The sequence below is a fragment of the Corythoichthys intestinalis genome, chromosome 9 (genome assembly GCF_030265065.1).
Source record: "Corythoichthys intestinalis isolate RoL2023-P3 chromosome 9, ASM3026506v1, whole genome shotgun sequence".
NCBI lineage: Eukaryota > Metazoa > Chordata > Actinopteri > Syngnathiformes > Syngnathidae > Corythoichthys > Corythoichthys intestinalis.
The window spans coordinates 8098746-8123091 of NC_080403.1; the positions used below are offsets into that span (position 1 = coordinate 8098746).

General features: G+C 38.6%; 1 protein-coding gene across 8 annotated transcripts in view; it reads right to left on the bottom strand.

The window, feature by feature from the left end:
- cadpsb (Ca2+-dependent activator protein for secretion b) overlaps window positions 1-24346 on the bottom strand; it is a 195616-nt gene that overhangs the window by 78180 nt on the left and 93090 nt on the right. For all 8 annotated transcript variants that reach the window (XM_057846578.1, XM_057846576.1, XM_057846575.1 and 5 more), the window contains exons 6-11: window positions 21509-21630; window positions 20510-20621; window positions 13925-14064; window positions 13560-13626; window positions 9410-9518; window positions 9122-9334 (exon numbers count right to left, since the gene is read on the bottom strand). In XM_057846578.1, coding sequence (XP_057702561.1) covers window positions 9122-9334; window positions 9410-9518; window positions 13560-13626; window positions 13925-14064; window positions 20510-20621; window positions 21509-21630 — 763 coding nt within the window. The remainder of the gene's footprint in view (window positions 1-9121; window positions 9335-9409; window positions 9519-13559; window positions 13627-13924; window positions 14065-20509; window positions 20622-21508; window positions 21631-24346) is intronic.

Below are 24346 nucleotides of genomic sequence, written 5' to 3' on the forward strand. Positions count from 1 at the left end.
AATTCACGGATGCGCACGTCATATTTTTTTATTGTCTCCATCTTCATTTCAATGGTAAGAGTCACCTTTTTCCTTTTTTTTTTCACCACCTGCACCAACCTTCTTGGAACCCGTGTTGATTTCTCTCACAATAAAAATTCGCCGTGCGTCCGTCTTAAGGCAAAGCAAAGAAACTGCGGCGTTGTCATCAATCGTCATATTTCAAGCATGTCATCGGATGGAGAAACAAATGGCGTGTCAAATTTTACGTCGGATGTCGAAAAGATCGCAGGGCAAAGCAATCGTATGTCAAGGTACTACTGTATACATCTTCCATCGATTAAAGATTTGCTTCCAGCTCTTGAATATAACATCAATAAATATATGGATCTATATATTTTTGTTAATCTTAGGCCCATCTGTCTTCATTCTAGTCATCAAATTGCTTTACTCTTGAGGGATTAGGTTTCCAATGTGAACAAAGAGAGAAGGCAATTATGCAGGAACAACTAACATATCCACTTTAACCAAATACTAATCCAAAATAAAGAGAAATAATTTTTTTTTTTTTTTTTTTAATAAGAAAAAAAAGACATGCATCCTATACTGGCACGAATGGATGCGTCTAGATTATAATCTGATCCTCAAGTGGAGGTTGTCAAAAAAAAAAAAAAAAATTCTCAACTAAGATCTAAAGATATGAAGCGAGACATGAAGAAGGGAAGAGAAAGAGCAGGAAGAAGAGAAAGAAAGGCAGAAAGAAAGAGCGTTGCATTTGTCAGATAATCGGCGGGGATTATCTGAGCTGTGCCGGCTACAGGGAAGCACTTACCCTTGAGTCCAGCTAGAAGACAGCAGGGTAAGAAGGGACAAACCAGAATAACATAAAGACTAGCAACAAGGCTGGAGGAGAGCAATCACGAGAGACCCTGACTGACTGAGCAGCTAGCGGCATTACTGAAGAAGGGTAGACAGGCAAAGCATGAATAAAACACAACTTAGAAGAAAACAACAACAACAATAACAACAACAAAACGACAACCGATACCGACATGAGACCTTGTGGCTTGTGAGTACATGTGGAGACGATGTGTGACAACAGACTGAGGCAGGTTAAAGAGAGAACGGGGCAGACAGAAATAGAGAAGAAGAGAGTGTCTAGCAACCCCCTCACTCAACTGTAGTGTTTTGTTGTCCATTTTAAACCAGTACGGAAGGAGTGGTGAGCTATCAGGTACCACCCATATATTAAAAGTGACAACAAGTATCTGTCAAGAGGAAGGTCCTGAAAAGAATCAAATGAGTCTCACACGTACCCCAATGTTTTACATCAGGGCTTCATTCCTAAACACTATCAAAAGCACAGACCTTCAATTTCAAAATAAATTCAAACTTACATTGCATGAAATTGTATTACAGTTTTTCTCAATTGCTTTGGTACGTTTCTCAGATCAGAATTGAAATTCTCAAAACTCCTTGTTCAATCCTCGCAAACATCGTATCACTAGTGCACATCAAAAAAGCAGTTTTCTCATTTCTTTGAGCAAGTTGCAGATGTTTTTGTGCATCCATGCAAATGATTTTGTACAATTCTCTGCTGTTTCCTACATTATCAATATCTGTCACTATGGTCAAAATGAATGATCATGGGTCTCTATTGAGTAGTCTCACCACGCACAACATTTAGTCATTACTTCATTAATCATTGGCATAAGTCTTTACATGCAAAATGCATGAACATGTTGTTAGAATATGTCAACCTGTGTGTGCTTATTTCTTATTTTATGTAACTTATTTTAACCAGCCAAAATTTTGATAGTTTGGGACAATGTCTGTTTCCACCACCCCAACATAATCACGGAATGGTTTGCAACCCACAACAGAATCGGAATGGACTTCCTCCCACCATTCTCCCCATTCCTCAATCCCATGGAATAATTTTTCTCCACATGGCAAGTGTACTTGTATGATCACCAGCCTCACACTCAGATGACTCTTCTGGATGTCATGAATGCAGCATGCAGTGACATCACAGCAGATGCCTGCAAAGGCTGGATAAGGCATTCAAGAAGATTCTTTCCATGCTGTATAGCAAGAGAGGACATCCTTTGTGATGTGGATGAAAATTTGTGGCCCAAAAGGGAATGTCAAGATGTGTAGAAAGAATGGGGAAAGAATCCCGACATATAGCAGTCAAAGCCTAGTTGTGTTGATTGTCTTATGTTGACATTTCTAATTTTGCTTTTGTTTTTTGTCTTTGTGATACCCAGTGCTGTCTTTTGCTTTCTGTATCGACGTGACATGCTCTGTCAAGAATTGTAAAAACAGTAAAACCGTTAACTGAATCTTGTCCAGTCTAATACAATCAATCTCCCACACACAAAATTTGCAATTTTCATCAAAACTTACGTACACCATCTTCAGCATCAGAGCTTTCCACCAGAGTAACTGTTCAATTTAGAGCATGACTAAGCAATTTGACTGTCTTGCCTGTACACAATGAAACAAAGACTTGTCGTTCTGACATCACTGACATGATCATGACACAGAAATTTAATTTTGAGCGATAGACGAAGTATTTAGCACAAAAAAACTGGCTTTTGCAGGTAATCCATGTTTTGCTACATGTGCGACATGTTGTGAGGATTGAACAAGTAGGTTTTAGAATTTCAATTCTTATCTGAGAAACCTACCAAAGCATTTGAGAAAAACGGTAATTTATGCTCAATGGTTAAAGCTATATTTCATAACATTACCACCCCCCGTTTTTGCTTTGTTTCCATAATTTAGGACGATATAAGTAAATTTAACATGGTTTGTCTGGTCGCATAATATGAAACCCCAAAAGGGTCAAAATAAAATAAATCAAAACAGCATTTTGAAGTAAATACAATTTTGATAAATAACAGAGAAATTGTGCAATATGGCCTTTAAAATGTAAAATAAGGTAATATTATTATGAAAAAAAATGTTACATGATAAAAAGAATTTTTCACAAAGTATTTTTTTTAATTTCATAATTCCCTTTTCAAAGAAATTGTTTTCATGTCTTTTTCAAAATTGGCCTTTTTCTTTCATAATGTAATTTGTGAGCACAATTAATATTCTTCTATTAATCAAATACGTAAGGCGTAGTTAGTTAAGTGATTGGCTGGATCGTGGAGTCTGGTTGTTAGCATTTGGTAGCATCTGGTCACTAGCATTTGGTAGCGTCGATAAACTGTGAGGTAAACTTCCAGAAAGCATCTAACTAAAAACACACTGCTGCTGAAATCCTCACTCAAGCTGAGATAAAGGCTTTCATTACTATCTTGCAACTTCTCTGTGTAACTTTGAAAGTGCGCTACCAAATGCTAGCGCAGACTAATACTGGAATTTCTCACATTTCTGCTTAAAATCACCATCAAATGTGATCTGATCTTTGTCAAAAACACAGATGAAAAAAACAGTGTCTGTTCTAACTAAAACCACCCAAACATTTATAGGTTTTCATATTTTAATGAGGATAGTATGCCAACTATGACAGAAGGGAGAAAAGTAAGGAAGTGAACCATCACATTTAATATTTTGTAGCCCCCCTTTGGCAGCAACAACTTCAACCAGACGCTTCCTGTAGCTGCAGATCAGTCCGGCACATCAATCAGGACTAATGTTGGGCCATTCCTCTCTACAAAACTGCTGTAGTTCAGTCAGATTCCTGGGATGTCTGGCATGAATCGCTGTCTTTAGGTCATGCCATATCATCTCAATAGGATTCAAGTCTGGACTTTGACTTGGCCACTCCAGAACGTGTATTTTGTTCTTCTGAAACCATTCTGAAGTTGATTTACTTCTGTGTTTTGGATCATTGTCTTTAGGCCTGAACGATATATCGTTTAAACATCGCCATCGCGATGTGCGCATGCGCAATAGTCCCATCGCAAGGACGTGCGATAGTTTTTTCATTTCATTTTTTTAAATCCACAAACGTTTGTTTTGAGGAAGGAGACCGCACAGCTTCTCTTTCCCTCCAGCAAGTCATCGGCTCCTCCCCCTCCTCCTGCGACAGCGGAGTGGAGGGAGGAGGGGCCGAACAGCAGAGCGGAGGGAGGAGGGGCCGTTCTCAAAGTGAAAGCAACCAAGCAACACGTTAAAGTAAGGAAACGAGGTAAGACAGTCTCCAAAAGGAGTTTTGGAAGTATTTTGGCAAGAACAAGACTATAAGGGACAAAAAACAGCCCTGTCGACAGTGCCTCGCCGTGGTTGCCTCAACAAGAAGTAATCTGTCGAACATGTGGGACCATTTAAAACGCAGGTATCTATGCATTCCTGCTACGAGCTTCCCATCAGAGGCTTTTTAATACAGGTGGGAACATTGTTACGTGCCAACGTTCTTGTCTCAAGCCTGCAATAGTGAATAAACTAGTAGTCTTGGCCAAAAACCTATGAGACCCAGTTGAGAATTGCTGAGCAAGGAAGGATATGCAGACAAATACATAACACAGCTGCAGAAATGTCTTTTCTTCTTTTTATTCATGTGACAGCTGTCAGGAAGGCAGGAAATTTGGGAGTTAAAATGGTTCTGTTATTCATCAGTTATTTGCAGTTAATCAGTTCAATTATTTACAAGTTCAATTGAGTTTGCTTCTTTTATATTTAAACTTATTGTAAATCGTATTTTTCAAATAACTATATATAGTACTGCTGCACATAAAGTTTTGACACTTAATATTTTTACAACTTTGTTGCCGTTTTGCAGTTTTATATTGTAATATTTTGTGTAAACAACTCAGGGGACTAATGCACTTGCACTTTTATTAGTCAGATTTAATATTTAAGTTCAAATATGTTGACAACTGTTGTTTTACTGAGGTTTTTATTTATTGTTATAGTTTGTGAACAACTCTTTTATTTGTCATATTTAATATTTTTGTTCAAATATGTTTACAGTACAACTTTGTTGTTATTTTACAGAAGTTTTTATTTATTTTTATATTTTGTCAAAAACATAGGGGACTAATGCACCTGCTCTTTTATTTATCATTTAATGTATTTGCTGCTGTTGAAGTGTAAAATATTGTGTTCGATAAATGATCTATTTTGTGCAGACATGGCTTCCTGGATCCCTTCATACAGCAATCTTCATCATTCACAAATGAAACGGTATTATATGAATACACTGTGGTCACAGTGTGTCATGTAAAGTATTTCCAAACAGCTATTCAAGTCATCTAGTGAAAATTTCTTTTAAAAAAGATATATATATATATATGTTTAATATCGCAATATAATATCGCAATATATTGCAAACCTAAAAAAAAAATCGCAACAATAGTTTTTTCCAATATCGTTCAGGCCTAATTGTCTTGTTGCAGCATCCATCCTCATTTTAGCTTCAACTGTCAGACAGACGGCCTCAGGATTTCCTGCAAAACATTCTGATTAACTTTTGGATTCATTCTTCCATTAATGATTGCAAGTTGTCCAGGCCCTGAGGCAGCAAAAACAGCCCCAAATCATGATGCTCCCTCCACTATGCTTCATGGTGGCAATGAAGTGATGATGTTGGTGAGCTGTTCCATATTTCCTCCACACATGACGTTGTGTGTTACTCCCAAACAATTCAACTTTGGTTTCATCAGTCCACAAAATATTTTGCCAAAATGTCTGTGGAGTGTCCAAGTGTCCTTTTTGCGAACGTTAAACGAGCAACAATGTTTTTTCAGACAGCAGTGGCTTCCTCCGTGGAGTCCTCCCATGAACATCATTCTTTTTGGTCATAGTTTTACATATACTGTAGTTGATGTGTGCACAGAGATATTATATTGTATTATATTATACAGTGATTTCTGTAAGTCTTAAGCAGACACTCTAGGGTCCTTTTTACCTCTCTGAGCATTCTGCGCTGAACTCTTGGCGTCATCTATGGTGGACGGCCACTCCTTGGGAGACAAGCAACAGTGCCAAATTCTCATTTGTAGACAGCTTCTCTGACTGTCGATTGATGATGATTTTGTATCCTTTCCCAGTTTTATACAAATCAACAATCCTTGACCGCAGGTCTTCAGACAGCTCTTCTGACCAAGCCACGATGCACATCAAACAATGCTTCTCATCAAGACAATTCTTACCAAGTGTGCATTTTATAGTGGGCAGGGCAGCTTTAAACCACTCGTCAGTGATTGGGCACACGCCTGACTTAAATTGTTTGGTAAAAAATGGTTTCAATTCCTCTTTAAGTCTTCTTAGGCAGAGGGTTCCCTTACTTATTATTCCCCCTTCTGTCATTGTTTGCATACAATCCTCATTAAAATATGAAAACCTAGAAATGTTTGAGCACACTATTTTTACTTCTGTGATTTTGACAAAGATCAGATCACATTTGTTGATGATTTTATGCAGAAATGTGAGAAATTCCAAAAGGTTTAGGTACTTTTTCATACCACTGTAAGTATTATCGTCCAAAGACTAAGATGAAAATTAAAAAGGCTGCCATAAACAGCACTGCCTCGGTAGAATGGGCATGCTCAGCTTAACTTTCAAACCACTTCGGCAATATTTGCATCGCCACACTATGATTCAATTTGCCATGGGAGAAACAGCGAGTTGATAGCACGAACACTATACATTGTATTGTAAATCATTAATACATATAAGGGAAACCGTTAAAGGGTACCTTGGATAGAAAGACATGTAGTTCTTAAAAGATAAATGTTAGTACGAGTTACAATAATTTGATATTAAAACCCCTCTTAATGTTTTCGTTTTAATAAAATGTGTCAAATTGTCAATCAAAAAATAAACTAGTAGCGCGCCATTGCTGTTGACGTCACACGGCGGTGACGTCACAGGGCCGCGCTGCCGTACATTACAGTGTCACTCAAAAAAAAAAAAAAAAAAAAAAAAAAAAAAAAAGGGTCACTCTTTAATTATGTAAGATAGTGATTTAAATACACCACAAGGTGTCATTGGCGAGTTTTAAAAAATTAATAAGAGCTCAAAACAATGATTGCGTTTTGTCCCTAGGCTGACTCCGTAGTAGAGTCAGTCACAAAAAACAGGACTTCTGATAATGGCTTCCAGCATCATAGTCTGTATATTGTGACTAAATATTGCCATCCAGTGTATTTGTTGAGCTAAACTAGTTGCTAAAATGTTTAAATAGAAATTGACCAAACTCTTAAGTTTTATGTGTATTGTACATATAATTTGATTGTGAATTTGTGAATGCCATTTCTCTTTGCATTGTTGTTTAACTGTGGGAGAACAGGGCCTTCTTAATACAGATTGAAGCACTTTTCTTTTTGTGAACATTATTTTTTTAGAGATATGAATATTATTTGTGTTGTATTTTCACTATATAATACTTATGTTTGTTGTGAAGGAGTTGCTAAAGCTTATGCCAATAAACGGGGCGGTCCAAGCTACGAATCTCATTGCGTGTCCACTCTCTTTTTGCCTTATACCCCATTGTGCATTAAAGGATAACTTCTGCGTCAAGTCAAGGGACAAAACGCAGTCAATGGCTTGATACATAATTAATTTAAAACTGGCCATTGACGCCGTGTGGCGTATTTAAATCACTACCTTACATAATTAAAGAGTGACACTGAAGTACGGCAGCGTGGCCCTTTGACATCACCGCCAAGCGACGTAAAAAACAATGGCGACCTACCAGTAAAAATAATTTTACAAATATTATTGAAACAAAAATATTAAGAGGGGTTTTAATATCAAATTATTATAACTTTTACTAACATTTGTCTTTTAAGAACTACATGTCTTCCTATCCAAGGTACCCTTTAACTTTGATCCCTCGGTGTGCTATCATTGTTCTTTTGTTCTGACACAATCACACACTTGAAACCCTGTTTTTACCGATAACGCTTTAAGTGCAAAGGTTAAAAAAACAAAAATGATTTTGTATAATCATATCGCACAAGGGGATACTCAATCACAAAAACTTTAAAAGTCCAAACAGAACCTTCCCAAGACTGTTTTAGCACTGCAGCAGAGTCAGGAGGGTTATGTACAGTACATTATGATCCCAGTGCCATTCAAGACCACCAGGGGGTGAAACATGTTTGCGCAGTGTGCCACAATGTTTCAGGGGAGGGGTTGGGGGATTGGTGGGATTGTGTCACCGTGGTGAGGCTTTGAATGGCGACAGCTGGCGTCAGAAGAGTCAACTAACCACAAGAACGATCACACACTGGACAAAGAAACCAATGAAGAAACAACAGAGATTTTGCGATAGGGTTCGGAGGAGCTGACCCAATTCATGCCAATTTAAATGCAATTTGAATGCAATGATGCGGGCAAAAGAGAAGAATACACTCGAGGGGCATTATTATTGTGATTTTGTTTTGTTGTCTGGGAGTTGGGTTTAAAGAATGCCATAAAGTCCTCCTTTTGGGAGATTTTTGTAAACAATAGGCTCAGAAGATGCACACTGAAAAGCCTTATTATATTTTGAATAGCAGGATCTATTACAGAGGAGTTAAAGTATCACAGAATCAAATCAGTTGTTCGGAAAGCTCCGTGTAGGCACTATGCACTTAGCAAATTGAGAGAGAATTAGATTTGTTTTAATGAATACAACTTGTAATAAATTTGGATTCCATTTAAAAGAACAATTTAGGGAAACAAGATGCAGTAATTGGGGACAGATGCCACACGACTGCAGACAGTCTTACCTTCACTTTTTTTTACCAGACATGTGAGGTACTTAAAGCACAACGGTATACTGGTTAAAAACAAGCGGGGCCACCATTCAGTGAATAAAACAAGAGCAAGACACGCTGACGTCAGCTTGAATTCCACCCCAGCAGGCTTGAATGTTCAGATCTCATGTGACGTGGTAATTGTGGTTTAATACCACTATGATCACATCTTTCCTAAGTTGGTCGTTGCTTGGGGTAGCCTGTTGGGTTGGCACCCTTGGGAGTGGGTGAAGTGAGTAAGTAGTGCTCTAAACCGTGAAAGGTCAAGGCATGTGTATGTATGCTGGTGTGTGTGCATGTGCTTGTGTGTTAGTTCTACCAGCATGTTTGTGACCGTCAAAGTGGAGCACATGAGCGTGAGACATTCATGAACCGTCACTGCGTAGTGAATGGAAACTACCTACGGTCTAAATCAGAGTGGCGCGACTCGGCCTACTTACAGAACTGAGAGATGGGAGCGTCCATTTGGGCTGAGGCCCCCCCTTTGGAGTTAAGTTTCTGGACCTGAGTAGGTGGGACGGGCTTGTGGGACTGGCCGGTGGCACGATACATGGCTTGGACCCATAGGATGCGGTCCTGCTCGTCATCACTGGCGAAGATCACGGTGTCGCCCTCCTTCACCGCGTTGAAGAAAGCCCTTCCGCCATCCAAGCCTGAAACCGACATAACACTTCAGATATTCAGCCTCACATTTTTAAAAAATGCTTGGGAGGCCATTTCTAACTTACCTGGCTGTGGGTCACTGTAGTCCACAGTGTAACCATCTAGCTGGAGAAGCTCTTGTGGTTCTGACTTCTTCTCTCTGTAGCTGCACATGGCGAATGTGTACTGACTCACCTATGAAAGGAAGTGTGAGGCATCCCTTCAAATATACACAAAGGTGCTACTGAAATTACACATGATTCTACCAGTATATGAGTTCACTAATATGGGATTTCAGTGCAGCGTTATTGGGTCGTTTAGATGTTTGTTAAAATGTGACGAAGGAGAAAAAAGTCGATTTTCTCATTTGATAGGTTCTTTTACTTTCTTAATGAACAGGGGATGATGCCACACAATTCAGGAACAAAAAGAAAGCAAGTATCATCTAAGATGACAACATTTATTAAGGAAAGAGTAATTAAAAGTTGGCCGGCCAAGACAAATTGACCCGGGAGACCCCATGTAGATCTGCCCCGACCTTTGAGATCATAAAATTTATATTTGTCGTTAGCTGCTGGCAGGCTAAAGCCAGCCTCGTAATAAAAAACAGTGGAGAAACACTAATTAAAAACAATGTTTTAGTGTAAATATTCTAGTCTCTTGAAATAATATAGTAAATACAGAACCTTGAATAAAAAATGAATTGTACACTCTTATGAGTTCAGAGATCCCCTACTAGCGGGCCAGGGACAGGTGTTCTGCAATCCCTTCCTTCCTACGCGGCAAGACGTGCTACTAAATGCTCCGCGCTTGTGCGAGCATCCACGCACATGCGCACTTCAGTTAAAAGCAGTGTGTACTCACTATTATTTTTATTTATTTCACTATGATTTTTTTATTACCTTTTAATTGGCTCAAAAAAACTCATATTTTTAACCACTGTGTTTTCTTGTGGTAGCTTTAAAGCAGTGCTGATCTGTTGACCACATTAGTCACATCCCGTATTTAAACCGTTCTAATTTGATTCATATAGACCCCAATCACATGACGTCACAACTCCGCCCCCCTGACTGGAGCCGCCATATTGTCCGTCAGCAAGTCGTGTTTAGACATTCCCGCTACGTACATGCCTCCAATTGCGGCGTGTTTTTCTGCTCGTTAACATTAATAATCAAAATGGTGAAGGCGTGTGTGGCGGTTGGACTTGAAGTTCTACCGTATTCCGAGAGACCCGAAGAGGAGAGCGAGATGGACTGCTGCAATTCGATGAGAAAACTGGGCACCAAACGATCACCACAGACTATGTAGTAGTCATTTTATACCTGGTAAGATGCATTTAATATATATTTTGGAGGGTTTTGGGCTGATAACCACAATTAAGATCATTGCGAGGCTAATCACCGACAACATACAGTTTCAAATTCAAGATGTTTATTTCTTCCGCCATCATTATTTTTTGAATAATATTTAGCTGGTACCAAGTGAAAGAAGCTGGCCTCGTGTACGTATCATCAGTTAAACGGGGTGTCTAAACTTTTTGCAAAGGGGGACAGATTTGGTATATTAAAAATGTGGGGGGCTACCTTGGCTGATTTACGTAGAACAATATATTTAAACAAATTTTAGCAAGCCCTTCTGTGTGTCACATTTGCTTTGTTATTTTTTTTTTTTAATTCATAACTTCAACAATCTCGCCTTTGTGGCGTTCTCTTTCGACACTCAGGCACTTGCGAAAAACTGCTGCTGTGAAATTAAACTAGCTTCAAGTTGTTATAATTTCTCGCTGCGTATCTTCCCTGTAATGTTGTCGTACATGTCAGCGTGTCTTGTTTGGTAATATCGCGTCACATTGAACTCTTTGAAAACAGCGACTGTCTCTTTGCAAATTAGGCATACACAGTTGTTGCATATTTTATTGACGAAATAGTCCAATATCCACCTATCCTTGAAGCGTCGGCCATCGCAGTCAACTTTTTTTTTTTTAATTGATTATCGCCATTTTAGAAAATTGGAAGTAAAGGGTCACACGGGGTAATGTTGCTTGGAGTGCTGCTCTTAAAGTTTTTCAAAGTTTCGTGAGAATAGGCTGAGTTTCTGTGGACAAGATAGTTGTAGATATCAGGGTAGCAGATGTCAGGCAGAGACGGCGAAGACAGCGGCTCGAAAAATATCGATTTAGGCATCAAATATGGATCTGGCGAATGGATCGACCGAAGCTTTTCCACATAACACTTTTTATGCAACACATCCAATGAGTTTACAGCGTCTGAAAGCACCGGGGCTTTCATGAATTGCACTATAAATTGCACGATAAATTGAGACCATTGAGAACATGGACACACAATGACGGACAATATGGCGGCACAATACAGCGACACGTCATTGTGTGACGTTGGTGATTGGGGTCTATACAGTACATATTTAACTACATTTAAGTATTTTTTAAGGCATTTTTTTTAGTACGTTCTGCCCTTTATGCATCTAAACAAAACAAGTAGAAAGCGCACATTAGTACTTTGAGTGTCAAATTCGCCTCATGTACTGTAGATGTTTTGCCGATGTAGGACATTTTTGGCAGAACACCAGTACCGTTCCGTAGTGCATTTGCTAGTAATTTCCTAACGACCACAACCTCCTGTGCCTTTTGACACATCAATATGCCTGTTTACTCTGTAGATATAATAATGAAACTGGAAGTTTCATTATTATATCTACTATTATATCTAGGAAGTTGTCGTTGAAATCCATTGGAGCTAGCATCTATTTTTTATATCTATGTGCGTTTGTGTCCTACATAATGACGTAGGCGCATCAGATTTGTTCCCGGAAATAATAAGCCCAAATGTTAGCGAAGATGACTGAAAGACAGACTTTTTTGGACAGCTTTTTTACGGCAAAAATGCCACTTGCTGAGCTAGAAGAGGAGCCTACAACCAAGTCTGTTCTGCATAATATGTGGCTAAAAGCTCGCAAACGAGGCAATGAAGCCTTCAAAGTTGCTTCAGCACATAGAGATTAAGCACCCTGGAATAATAGATAAGTCTTTGGAATTTTTTGAAAGAAAAAGTACAAGAATGAAGGACAGAAACAATGATTGAAAGCCACCACATCAACAAAAAGCGAATGCACTGAGAGCCTCATACCTTGTGGCGAACCGTATTGCTAAAGCCAAAAAAACCTTTCATGATTCGATAAGAACTCATTACGCCTGCAATCAAGGATATTTGCCGTCAAATTTTAGGTGAGGCCGCTGTTAAAAAAGGTTGATTCAGCGTATAGTTTTATTTTCCCTGCATTTAATGTTTTAGCCCTGTCTTGGTATTTTATATTTACTGTAATTTTCTGACACACATTGCCGGTCTGTCAAAAAAAAGGCCCACGTCACACTGGTCCGAGGTGTAAAAAAGGTTGGGGACCGCTGCATCAGTTTATGTTCTAAATACAGTATTTATTAGGCTACGTTTAATAAAATTAACAGATTAATTTGACAATAATAAAACCTACAAAATAATGTAAATGCATGAAAAAGTAAAGAGTCAATAAGCTACCCTTGTGGTGACCTAAGATATTTTCTCTTTACCATAATGTAAATAATGTATCCACATACTGTACACTTTCTTTGACCATTTTATGTTGAGGGAACAGTTATTTTATAATTTGGTTAATTGTGTTGCTTATTTAGGGGAAAAATATGATTCATTTGTTGTCTTAGTAATGGAAAAACAAATGCAGCCGCATCTTAAGAAACCAGAAAATAGGTATAGACTTTTTTTTTTTAGACTAGCTCAACTGTTAAAATGTGATTTTACCTCTCATTATATTGCAGTAGTCTTTTGCAGTAGTCTATTGGTAGTCTTGATAGTACATGAAAAAGTTGTAATTTTCCTTTTTTTTTTTTTTTTTTAAATAAATTATGAGGAGTGTGTTCAATATTATTTAGATTATTTCATGCTTTTAAAGATAAACTTAGAATTTTATTAAACAGATAACCCCAAATAAAAAAAGTCACAAGAGGCAAAATATACAAAATGTTTACAATTTCTCCTCTGTTCCCGTGATTTCTGTTCCCGTGATTTAGATGTAGATTCCAGCAAATGGAAGTGAAATGATAGCAGTTAAAGCACATCTCCTTTGTTTGACTTGAATACATTGTGACGGTATTTAGAGACAAAACGCTAAGAATTTCTCGAGATTTATGGGCCCAACTGAGTGAATTATTTTATTTTTTAAACATACCTGCACGAGGACAAAGAAACGCTTCTTCCAGCGCTTCCAGACATTCTTCCCAAAAGCCCATAGATACCTGGCGAAGCGTCCAGCACACACAAAGGCAAAAAAAGGGGTCTTATTAAAAGATTTTTTATTTCAAATTAATTCTATATATTAACATACTGTATATATTAGTTATATCAGGCCAATATATTCAGTATAAATGCTGCGTGTGTATGCGTGTGTGTGTTTATAAAGTAGTAGTAAGTTCATTCTGGTGTCCACCAGATGGTGGTGTGTACGTCCCTGTACTTTTCCGTGGTGATGACTTGAAACGAAGGAAAGGAAGTCAGTTGTCTACTAAACTGACACCCGCCCAGCTACTTACTCACCCGCAATGCTTCATGTTTTGAGGTTTGTCCATGCGAATGGCCAGTTTGATCCTGAGATCTTGGTCGGGACAAGCCTTGGTCAAGGTCATTTTATGGAGCTCAGACTGCTTGGGGCTGTTGGGAGTCGGATGTAGGACAACCTGCATTTGAAGCAAATAAATATCAGGTTTTGTATTTTTTCACTCAGCTATGCATTTGACTTGTTCTGCAAGTGAACAAAAAAGTAACAGAGAACTAGAAATAGGCCGCCGCTTCTAGCTGCCTCTGTTTAATCTCTCTTTGGTGCAATAAAGCGATTTGAGGAAGTATGACTTCCTAGCAGTGTGCGCTGCTGTGGGAGATCAGAAGGCCTTGTTACAGTCAAGGTCACCTCTACTTCTGGGACCGAAGAGTAATCGCCAATATATCACAACAGACCTACCTTACCCAAAGGACCAATACATACTAATTTGACCTTAAATGATAGGTATAGTGGCTTGAAAAAAAAAAAAAAAACACACTCGCGTCTATGTCACTGTTAAGGTGACCTTGGACAACCTACTTTACTGGTCTATAGTATTTGTGGCACCTTTTGGAGCTTTGTACAAATTGTATCATACTTTTCAAGGAGCAGATTTCAAGAGTTGACTCTTTTAGCATAAGAAACAGTGTTACCTATGAATTACAGTATATACAGGATAGACTATATACGTAGTTCTATGACTTAAAACTAAAGGCGCGTCAACTGATCGGGACCTACTTCACAAATTTTGGGGGATCTGCGAATCACAAAAAATATAAATGATATAGTCAGATGATCACAACATACTACAGTAGTACGTGTACCTTTAGCAATTAAGGCTAAAAATTTCTTCCTTAAAGGGATCCCCAGACTTAAAGACTTGTAGGTTCCAATAAGCCACAATTTTTCTCTTTTGCTAAAATATGTTATCAGAAACACATGTTATTGCCATGTTTTGACCACGGAGGGTGCCATGTTTTACGTGCGCAATGTATGCTGGGGGTGATGACACAGTTGGCTTGGACTGGGAGAATAGCTGTGCTAGCTAGCAAGCGAAGCTAGTGGCATGATTTTGTTGCATTCTGCTGCTGGTCAGATTGTTTTGTTACAGAGATGTGGGATGAGTTCCCAACGTCATACCTGCATTCAATTCCCACTCATCAGCAGTGTCTTTAAAGCAATGTTAGGCGGTTTGCCGAGATATTGACTAGCTGCCATTTGACAATTTGAAAATCCCTTCGTTGTTAGTTTAGGGTGACCATATTTTGATTTCCAAAAAAGAGGACACTCGGCCCGGCCTCGAGATACTTGAATTTTACTCGAAGATCACTCAAAGATGCGTATCTCTCCCACTTTTTACTCAACAGGCTTTATTCTTCCTAAAAAAAATAATCAAACAATAAAAAATAAAAGAATAATTATTAAAAAAATATATATAATGCAGACTCATGGAAATGTATTCCAGTTAATACACACACACACACAGTTGGCTATGTGCCAACTCAACATTTTTTAAAATTACGATCACGACAATTGTCGTTGACAAATTTTTATTCTCATACAGTGTTATAAATTGTACGCAAACAATAACTGAAATAAACTGACAAGCGATTAAACCAGCATGTTTCCAAACGCAGCAGTTCAAATTCAAAACTACATTGCCCTTAATGCCTAGCGCAGCTGAGCTCACTGATTGCTACCTTATTAGCGAATATGGGAGCCGAGGCAAAATCAGACTTTGCTATAAAAGTTTACTACCATCAGCAGCGCAAAGATGCGACAACAAACGGGATTTTACAGATTACACCAGTACAAATCTTCGATAGAAGTCAACAGTTGCCATTATATACGTATTTATCGTTAAAAAAAACTCATAAGCAACACAGCTATTTAGCTATACTAGCATTCAACCACTAACTACCGCTGAACAATTACAAGACTCATACAATATACTGCATCTCTGTGTACACATATAACCCTATGTACAACAGAAGACACGTGATCGACATTAACAGGAGAAACTTACAGAAAGGTGTCTTTTAGAACTTCTTATTGAACTCCTTACTGTCTGAGCTCTCGCCAAACCGTCAGTAGATGGTGGTAATTCCCCATGAAACAAAGAGTGAACTGCCAACAAAAAAGAAGAAGATCTACTCCTTCTCCCACCCCTACTAGTAGGAGCAACGTCAACGCAGGCAAGCGCTGCCTCCTAGCGGCCAGAGGAATTCTCTTCAAGTTGGTCCCGTAAAAAAAATCATAAAAACCGGACATTTTTATGAATTTATAAAACCCGCCCGGACAACAAGGATACTGCGTGAAAGTAGGACTCGTCCGGGCAAAAGAGGACGTTTGGTCACCCTATGTTAGTTGGATCATTGCCTTGTTTGTCTGCCTCTCACCACAGTTTTCCTTTGGGTTTTTTATTTTATTTTTTTTTATATTAATCCCGACCTACTGCATACCTGTCTAGTTGTACGGTTTTGGCGTAATTTGTACAAGGTAGCACTGATTTTTAAATGTGTACACCGTACGTTCAAAATCTACGTTTTTCGTGCATTAGGTTTTTTTTTCTCCGTTCGGATTTTGTCACCGTTTCGGCAACGAGACAGTGTGTGTTACTATTCATTACTTAGTTGGTTGAATGACGCGAGGAAAGTCAGAGACATGGAGAGAGAAGAGTGATTGTTGTGACGCTGTAGAAAACGCGATGCTATGCTAGATGGCTCCAATATTTCCCGACTGTAGCCGACAGCCTACAATCTACGCCTAGATATCACATTCATATAGACCTCATGCGAAATGACAGACTCGGCGGCGTTAGTAAACAGCCGCCATCTTAAAGCAGTAGACTTCTCAGAAAGGCTCTGTTGTAGTGAACCTTCCTGGCGAACCTAAGTAACTTTTTATCTAAAATACTCTGAAATCGGCAAAATCTTGACTTGAATCTATCTTTAAATGATGAAACAGTTTTAAAACTTTCACATGTTGAAAGTAGACAGAAGGGAACTAATGCAAAAACGGGACCAATTTTATCAACCTTAACAGTTGATTCACAACATTAAATGAGTTCACAAAGGTTACTATGTTTTGGGGGTTTTTGGGGGGGGGGGGGGGGGGGGAATGAAAAAATAAACATGAAAAGTAACACCAGATACTTTGCCAAGAAACTAATTACGATTACATTCAAGTAACTGAGTTACTAACTCAATTACCTTTGGGGAGAAGTAATTTGTAACTGTAATTAATCACTTTTTAAAAGTAAGATTACCAACACTGGTCATAAAAGTCTGCAGAATGAAAAGTGATGAAAACGGAGATTTTATTCCGCCAATTTGTTGCCAAACACAATTTGCCTGCAACTATTGCTGATCACTTCTCAGAATTAGCAAAAGAAATGTTCCCTGACTTAAAGATTGCATCGGTAAGTTAATTTAATCAATTGACCTTTTTAATTTATAATTGGACACACTAACGAACTACCTTCAAGTCAAACTGAATTGAAAGCTGAAGTGCCATGAAGTGCAGCCATCAAGACATGATAGAAATTGCCAAAAGTGCTACATATAATTATAACAAAAGTCACTGTTAAATTTTAGTAATCATGTTGTAGCTGAAGATCGATTGTTCTTTGATTGCATCAGGTTATAAGTTACAATATTGCCAATCAATTCATATTATTTTAAAAAATTGAGTTTTATTTTTGTTTCATATTGCACGCTATATACAGCGTTGTAAGATTTGTCACCAATTTGTAAGGGCATATGTCACTATTTGTAAGATTGCCAACGTCCTCGGGTTGACAAGTATGCTACTGTCACGGATCCTTTTTGTGTCTCCCCTTTTGCGATCGCGACTTTTTTTGGGTGTTCAATAAACCTTTTTACGCAGTCCCTATGTTATAGTTGTCTGCTTGCTGTCTGAAGTGAGGCGCGTTTTTTAATTCCGTGGTCAAGCCAGCCGCGCTTTCTTTTCAGTTGCGTTTCCCTTTCAGGTTTTACCGCACAGACAGACAATGCATGTAGGGTTGCAATTGCTTTATAAGGAAAATCACGACTCTCATGTCCCGCGGAAGTATAGTCCTACACGTGCACGTCTGTTGCATGGGAAATGTGGATTCGAATCCCGCTGGAGATTTTCATTTGATTGCTTTTGCTGCTCCTTTTGTGAACTATCAACAGTGCTGTCCTGCCCGTCACTTTTCCGCTCGGGTTCAAATTGAAAGGGCAGAACCGAAAAAGTGTTTATGTAGCGAACTGTAGAAGTACGGCAGCGCTGCCCAGTGACGTCACCCCCCAGAGTGCACAACAACGTCAACAACAATGTCGACCTACTAGTTAAACTAATTTTTAAAATTTTATTAAGATAAAAACACCAAGAGGGGTTTGAATTAGTGCTGTCAAATTTATCGCGTTACCGGGCGGTGATACTTTTTTTAATTAATCACGTTAAAATATTTGACGCATTTAATGCATGCACGGAATGACCCGCTCATGTATTGCCTCAAACAGATTACAATGACGCCGTTTTTTGCACATTGAGAGCTAAGAGGCAGAGAAAGGCAGTGGACACAGGTGTTCATTGGACCGCGCCGTTTATTGGCATAAGCTTCGCCAACTCCTTCACGACAAACATAAGTATTATTTAGTGAAAGCACAACAAAAATAATATTCCTATCCCTAAAAAAAATAACGTTCACAAAAATAAAAGCTGACATTCTCAATCAAAATAGCTATGCACAACTATACACATAAAACTTACTCAGACTTTGGTCAAACTCTATTCAAACATTTTGTTTAGCTCAACAAATACACTTGATGGCAATATTTAGTCACAATATACAAACTATAAGTGGTCTCGTACGTTGTGAAGCCAGCACTCAAATGAACGTGAATCACAATAGACCCATTAAAAAAAACAAAAAAAAAACAGGGAGGTACGGTGTCAGTTGAGGGACAAAACACACTCATTGTCTTGATTTCTAAGTAATTTAAAACTCGCTACTACCTTGTGGCGAATTTCAATCACTATCTTAAGTAGTTAAAGTATATCGTTCCAATTTTTAGTATACGCGAAGCCGAAGTGAGGTCACTGCTCGGCGACGTCAACAACGGCAAACTACTAGTTTTTTTTTTTTGATTAAAAATTTTACAAATGTTATTAAAACGAAAACATTAAGAGGGTTTTAATATAAAATTACTATAACTTGTACTTACATGTATCTTTTAAGAACTACAAGTCTTTCTATCCGTGGATACCTTGAACAGAAGGAATGTTAATAATGTTTATGCCATCTTGTGGATTTGTTGTTATGATAAACAAATACAGTACTTATGTACAGTATGTTGAACGTATATATCCGTCTTGTGTCTTATCTTTCCATTCCAACAATAATTTACAGAAAAATATGGCATATTTTAGAGATGGCTTGAATTGCAATTAATTACGATTAATTAATTTTTAAGATGTGATTAATTCGATTAAAAATTTTAATCATTTGACAGCCCTAGTTTGAATATCAAATTATTATCACTCATACGAACATTTATCTTTTAAGAACTGCAAGTCTTTCCATAGCTACACCAACAAAGGCGTACGCCGTTGCCTGAGGTGTGCCTCCCAAGAATCCTAATTACACGTTACGGTGATGCGTTGACTACGTGAATGGCAAGGACTGTGATTGGTCCACACAAAACATTCATTCATTTTCCATGCCGCTTTTTCCTCACGAGGGTCGCAGAGGTGCTGGAGCCTATCTCAGCTAACTATGGGCAGCAGGCAGGGGACACCCTGAACTGGTTGCCAGCCAATCGCAGGGCACAAGGAGACATACAACCATTCAGGCACACACTCATACCTACGGACAATTTAGAGTGCTCAATCAGCCTACCCATGCATGTTTTTGGGATGTGGGAGGAAGCCGGAGTTCCCGGAGGAAACCCACGCAGGCACGGGGAGGACATGCAAACTGCACACAGGAAGGCCGAAGCCTGGGATTGAACCCTTGATCTCAGAACTGTGAGGCGGACGTGCTAACCACTCAGCCACCCACACAAGACATCATTTCCGTCATTGCTATTTCCGGTCAACATAGTTACCAGGAATAGTCCAGCCAGTTTTCTGTTGTCGTAACAAGAAACGAAAGAAAAGAAACGGACCAGGTCGAGGAAAGAATCATTGAAAAAGTAAGGAAATATATCTTTTCAATCCCTCCTCGAAAAACGACAAGGACTGCTAAATGGCAAGCAATTTGTAGCGAGAAATCACTGAAAAACCTTCGTGACAAATAAGTTCGCCTCCATAAAAGTTGCAGTGTGACGCCCCGCGAAAGCCCGCGAAACCACACAAAGATAAGGATACACCCCCCTAGTGAGTGGGCATCGCATTACAGTGCAATGCATCACTTCTACGTAGAGCTTCAAATGCTCATCGACGGCATAGGGTCGACGCCACAACTACGCCGTCAGCCCGACACAGAAGCATAAACCATCTATTAGTTGCGTTGGACTGTAACATTTTTCCACAAGCTTTTGAGAAATGTTTTTGAAAACTTTCTGCATGAGTTGAATAAATGTATTTTTTTTTACCCTTCCCAGCTCTTTGTCCTCCAGTGCCAGCACTCCAGTGCTCTCAGTGAACAGTTTCACCTTGACAGCAGGCAGAGGGTGTGTGGTGGTGAAGTCCCCTTGGGTCCCCCAGCTGAAAGACACAACACAGTTAACTCCAGAGGTCGGTGTCCATGGCATTCTAACTCAAGACTCAATTCAGATTCAACTCAAGAGACTTAATCGCCTTGAACGCTATCTACTGCTGGATGGCAGAAAGTTTCACTTTACCTAAGAAAGGAAGTCAATTATATGACAGTCAAATTATTAAAATATATGCTGTTTTTTGACGTGATCAATCTGAAGCATAATTGCACAATAAAAGAAAAAAAAGGTCAGACAACACATTTTTTATCGACACACATTGACAATAATAATCTATCTTCCTGACGCTTGTGCTAAATAAATTATGCTGTTTATACACCAGGCATCTTAAAAGTTGAACTTGGCAGGATTTAAGATCGCAATCAACACCCACCCTGTCTAGCAAAGTGTCTTAGTGGCTGTAGAACATCTTCATTTAGTTTAAATTGACAACAGTATACCAACCAGAAAGTAATTTCTGGGTAAACACTAGTACGATGCAATGTGATTTTTAGTGGGCGCAGCTTTTTGTGGAAACACAAAGTGCTCCAATCTCATTTTGACTCATTCTTTTGGCACTATTTACACTGAAACTGATTCCCAGCAGCTGTAGCAGCCTTGTATTTTAATTTTATTTTCAGAAAGACTTGCAAAAATGTAAAAACTATTCAACGCCAAAACAAAAACAAAAAAAAAGGCGCATTAAAAAGATTTGCTTTGACAAAGAAATTAATGAATGGTTTTGATTGGCAATGCTAGAGAGGTATTAATTCATGAAAGTGATATTACAATGTAAAAAAATATAACTTCATATTAGTCACATTATTACGTTATATTAAGTAACTTCTTATTTTGAGGAATCCCAACTGAGTGGGTGTGTGTCCGTGTCTGTATTACGTTGGCTTGGATGCTTCTGCTTGGTCAGTCTGGAGCTTTTCTCCTCCCTCCACTTCCATGGTGCAGTAGACAATCCTGTTAGGAGCCAGAGACTTCAGGCCCTGCACCTCCATGATCACCACCTGTGAGCATATATTCCATGTTACCATTCACACCTTTAAGTCATTTAAAGTCAGTTTTAAGTCAGTTATAATGGATATTTAACTTCAACACTAGTTATTCACAGTGATTTAAAGACCCTGTAGAAGAAAAAATAGATAATTATTGTAAATTGAGGAAACCACAGAGAAGAGTGTTGTCAACAAACAGCAAAATTTGAATAATTAGAAGAAGAAAACAGAGAAGAAGAAAACACCTTTAATAAATTGAAAACTTTTTTTTTTCTCTGACGTGTGATAGTAATCAAAAACGTACATAAAAAAAACACTATTTAGGCCACCATTTGGGGGGGGGGGCATACATTTAATCAATGCCAGTATTTAGCCAATCAAATGCGAGCCTCGTGGCGCCATTAATACTCATTATTACATGCACCTATGCCCGAGTCTATCAGTGTGTATGCGTGTCGGCCAAGAGCGTAGGTTTGTTCTCAACGTTGGTAGGGACCACATAAAAGTGTTGCATGCAAAGCCTGCATGTACACTTTAACAATGTAGATAAATGTGCTATATACCGTATTTTTTGGACTATAAGTCGCAGTTTTTTTCATAGTTTGGCTGGTGGTGTGACTTACACTCAGGAGCGACTTATGTGTGAAATTATTGATGCATTATTATATCATTTCACATGTTATTTTGGTGTTTTGATGTGACAGTGGTGGTTTGGTAAACTTGTTAGCATGTTCTTTATGCTATAGTTGTCTGAATAACTCTTAATAGCTATGGCCACGTTCGTGTTCTGCCTTTGGCAATGCGTGTTCAATTGTATTATTGACTTATTTATATTGAAATGCATGCTTTTAGTTTGTCGCGCTTTCACGCCCAAGTGGGGGCGTATTCGCACTTGTCTACACGAAGAAGAGTGCTCACAAGCCAGAAGAAGATGGACAGCTACGCAGCGTCTGAGAGAGTGGGCGAGAGAGAGAGAAACACGGCTGCGAACCTACGTTCATTGTTTATGCTTGTAAAATAACTCTACAGAGGCACCGCCTGTGTGTATCATCTTTTCTGCATGCTAACCGTTTGTGTCATTGCTGTAATAGCAGCTAATTACCATTTATTTACGTTGATGCGAACATGTTTGGTATCGAGGACAAAATGGATTTTTATTACTTCGATTTTTAGTTTCACTCTTCAAATGATGGTGTCATAACGATGGCCAAAATAAAGTCAGCAAATTATACGGACGTCCAGCATCGTCATTTGGGAGTTTAGCTAGCTTTATAGCCAGGACCGAGCCAAAGCATCCTGGTGAGGACAGTACATTCGCATTTCGTTGTTCATGCATCATGTACATTATTTTACTTTACACTTATTCAGCATATTGTTCTCAATTGTATTTTTATTTTAAATTGCCTTTCAAGATGGCATATCTGTTCTATTTGTTGGATTTTATCATGTAAATTTTCCCCAAAAATGCGACTTATACTTCGGTGCGACTTATATATGTTTTTTTCCCTCTTCGTTGGGCATTTTATGGCTGGCGTGACTTATACTCAGGTGCGACTTATAGTCCGAAAAATAGGGGTAAGTGCTCTCCATATACCATTTGCTGGGGACGGGACATTAATAAGACCAAACAGATTAAGTGAACTGGGGTCAGGGCTACATTTCTTACGAATATGAATATGAATCTTAATTGATAGGCTAAATGATCAATGCAAAATAAATCTCTATTGACTTTTACGAACATTCATGTGTATGCATGTGTTGCAAAAACTACTAAAGAAACATTTTGAAGTGAAAGTCCCTTTATTTAAAAAACAGGGAGCTATCAAAAAATGCGTCCAATTCTGGGAGACGCTGAAGCAACCCTAGACTCAAACTAAACAATTACAAAACTAACAGTAATATTAAAGTGATTTGGGAAAAAAATTAATTTAAAAAAAAAACGAGATATCCAAGAACCTATCTACATCCGAGGCATACTACCAAGACTCGAACCAAAGTACTCTAATGTAATTCTGATGCAAACATTGATCTAAATGGCGGCTAGCTTGACTTCGTTGTTCCTTGTGGAGGCTGGCCTAACTGCAGTAGTTTTGCAAGTTAGCAAGTTCACACAGATTAATGTGATGCTGACTCTGATGCAGGTCCGACTTTTAGTAGCAAAATTAGTGGTGTTTCCCCCACCTCCACAACATTGACGTCTTTTTACATTACTTACAGCTGCTTGTGCTTTCTTAAAAAACTTAAAATATCCTTCCTCTTTGAAACGGGTGGAAGAGACGGCATGTTGTATTTTTGTCGGCGGGGATGTTTGAGTGTGCGTGTGCATCTTGGGTGGCGGAAGGTCAAGTATTCAGCCAATCAAATGTGGGTTTGAGGGGAAAAACAACGGACCAGCACATAAATCAAGTGAAAATGCATAAATGTAAGTCTAAATGTAAGTCTGAACATAACGAAAATATTCACTTAATAATGGTAGGGTCTGTTCTACACTTCCAATATATGGGAAGACAATTTAAATTACCCATATAACTGAAGTCATTTTATAATGCGAATCTTGTGGCTTAAAAGTTGGTGGGGACAATTTGAGCATCCTGAAAAGTTAGTAGTGGTAACTGGTGTAACAAAATTAGTGCTCCCATAACACATGACGAAGAAATGTGGATTTTGAATACTTAAATCCTTAAGCAAGTCTTTCACGCAGCGTCTTTGACGTTTCATGGCTGGCCTT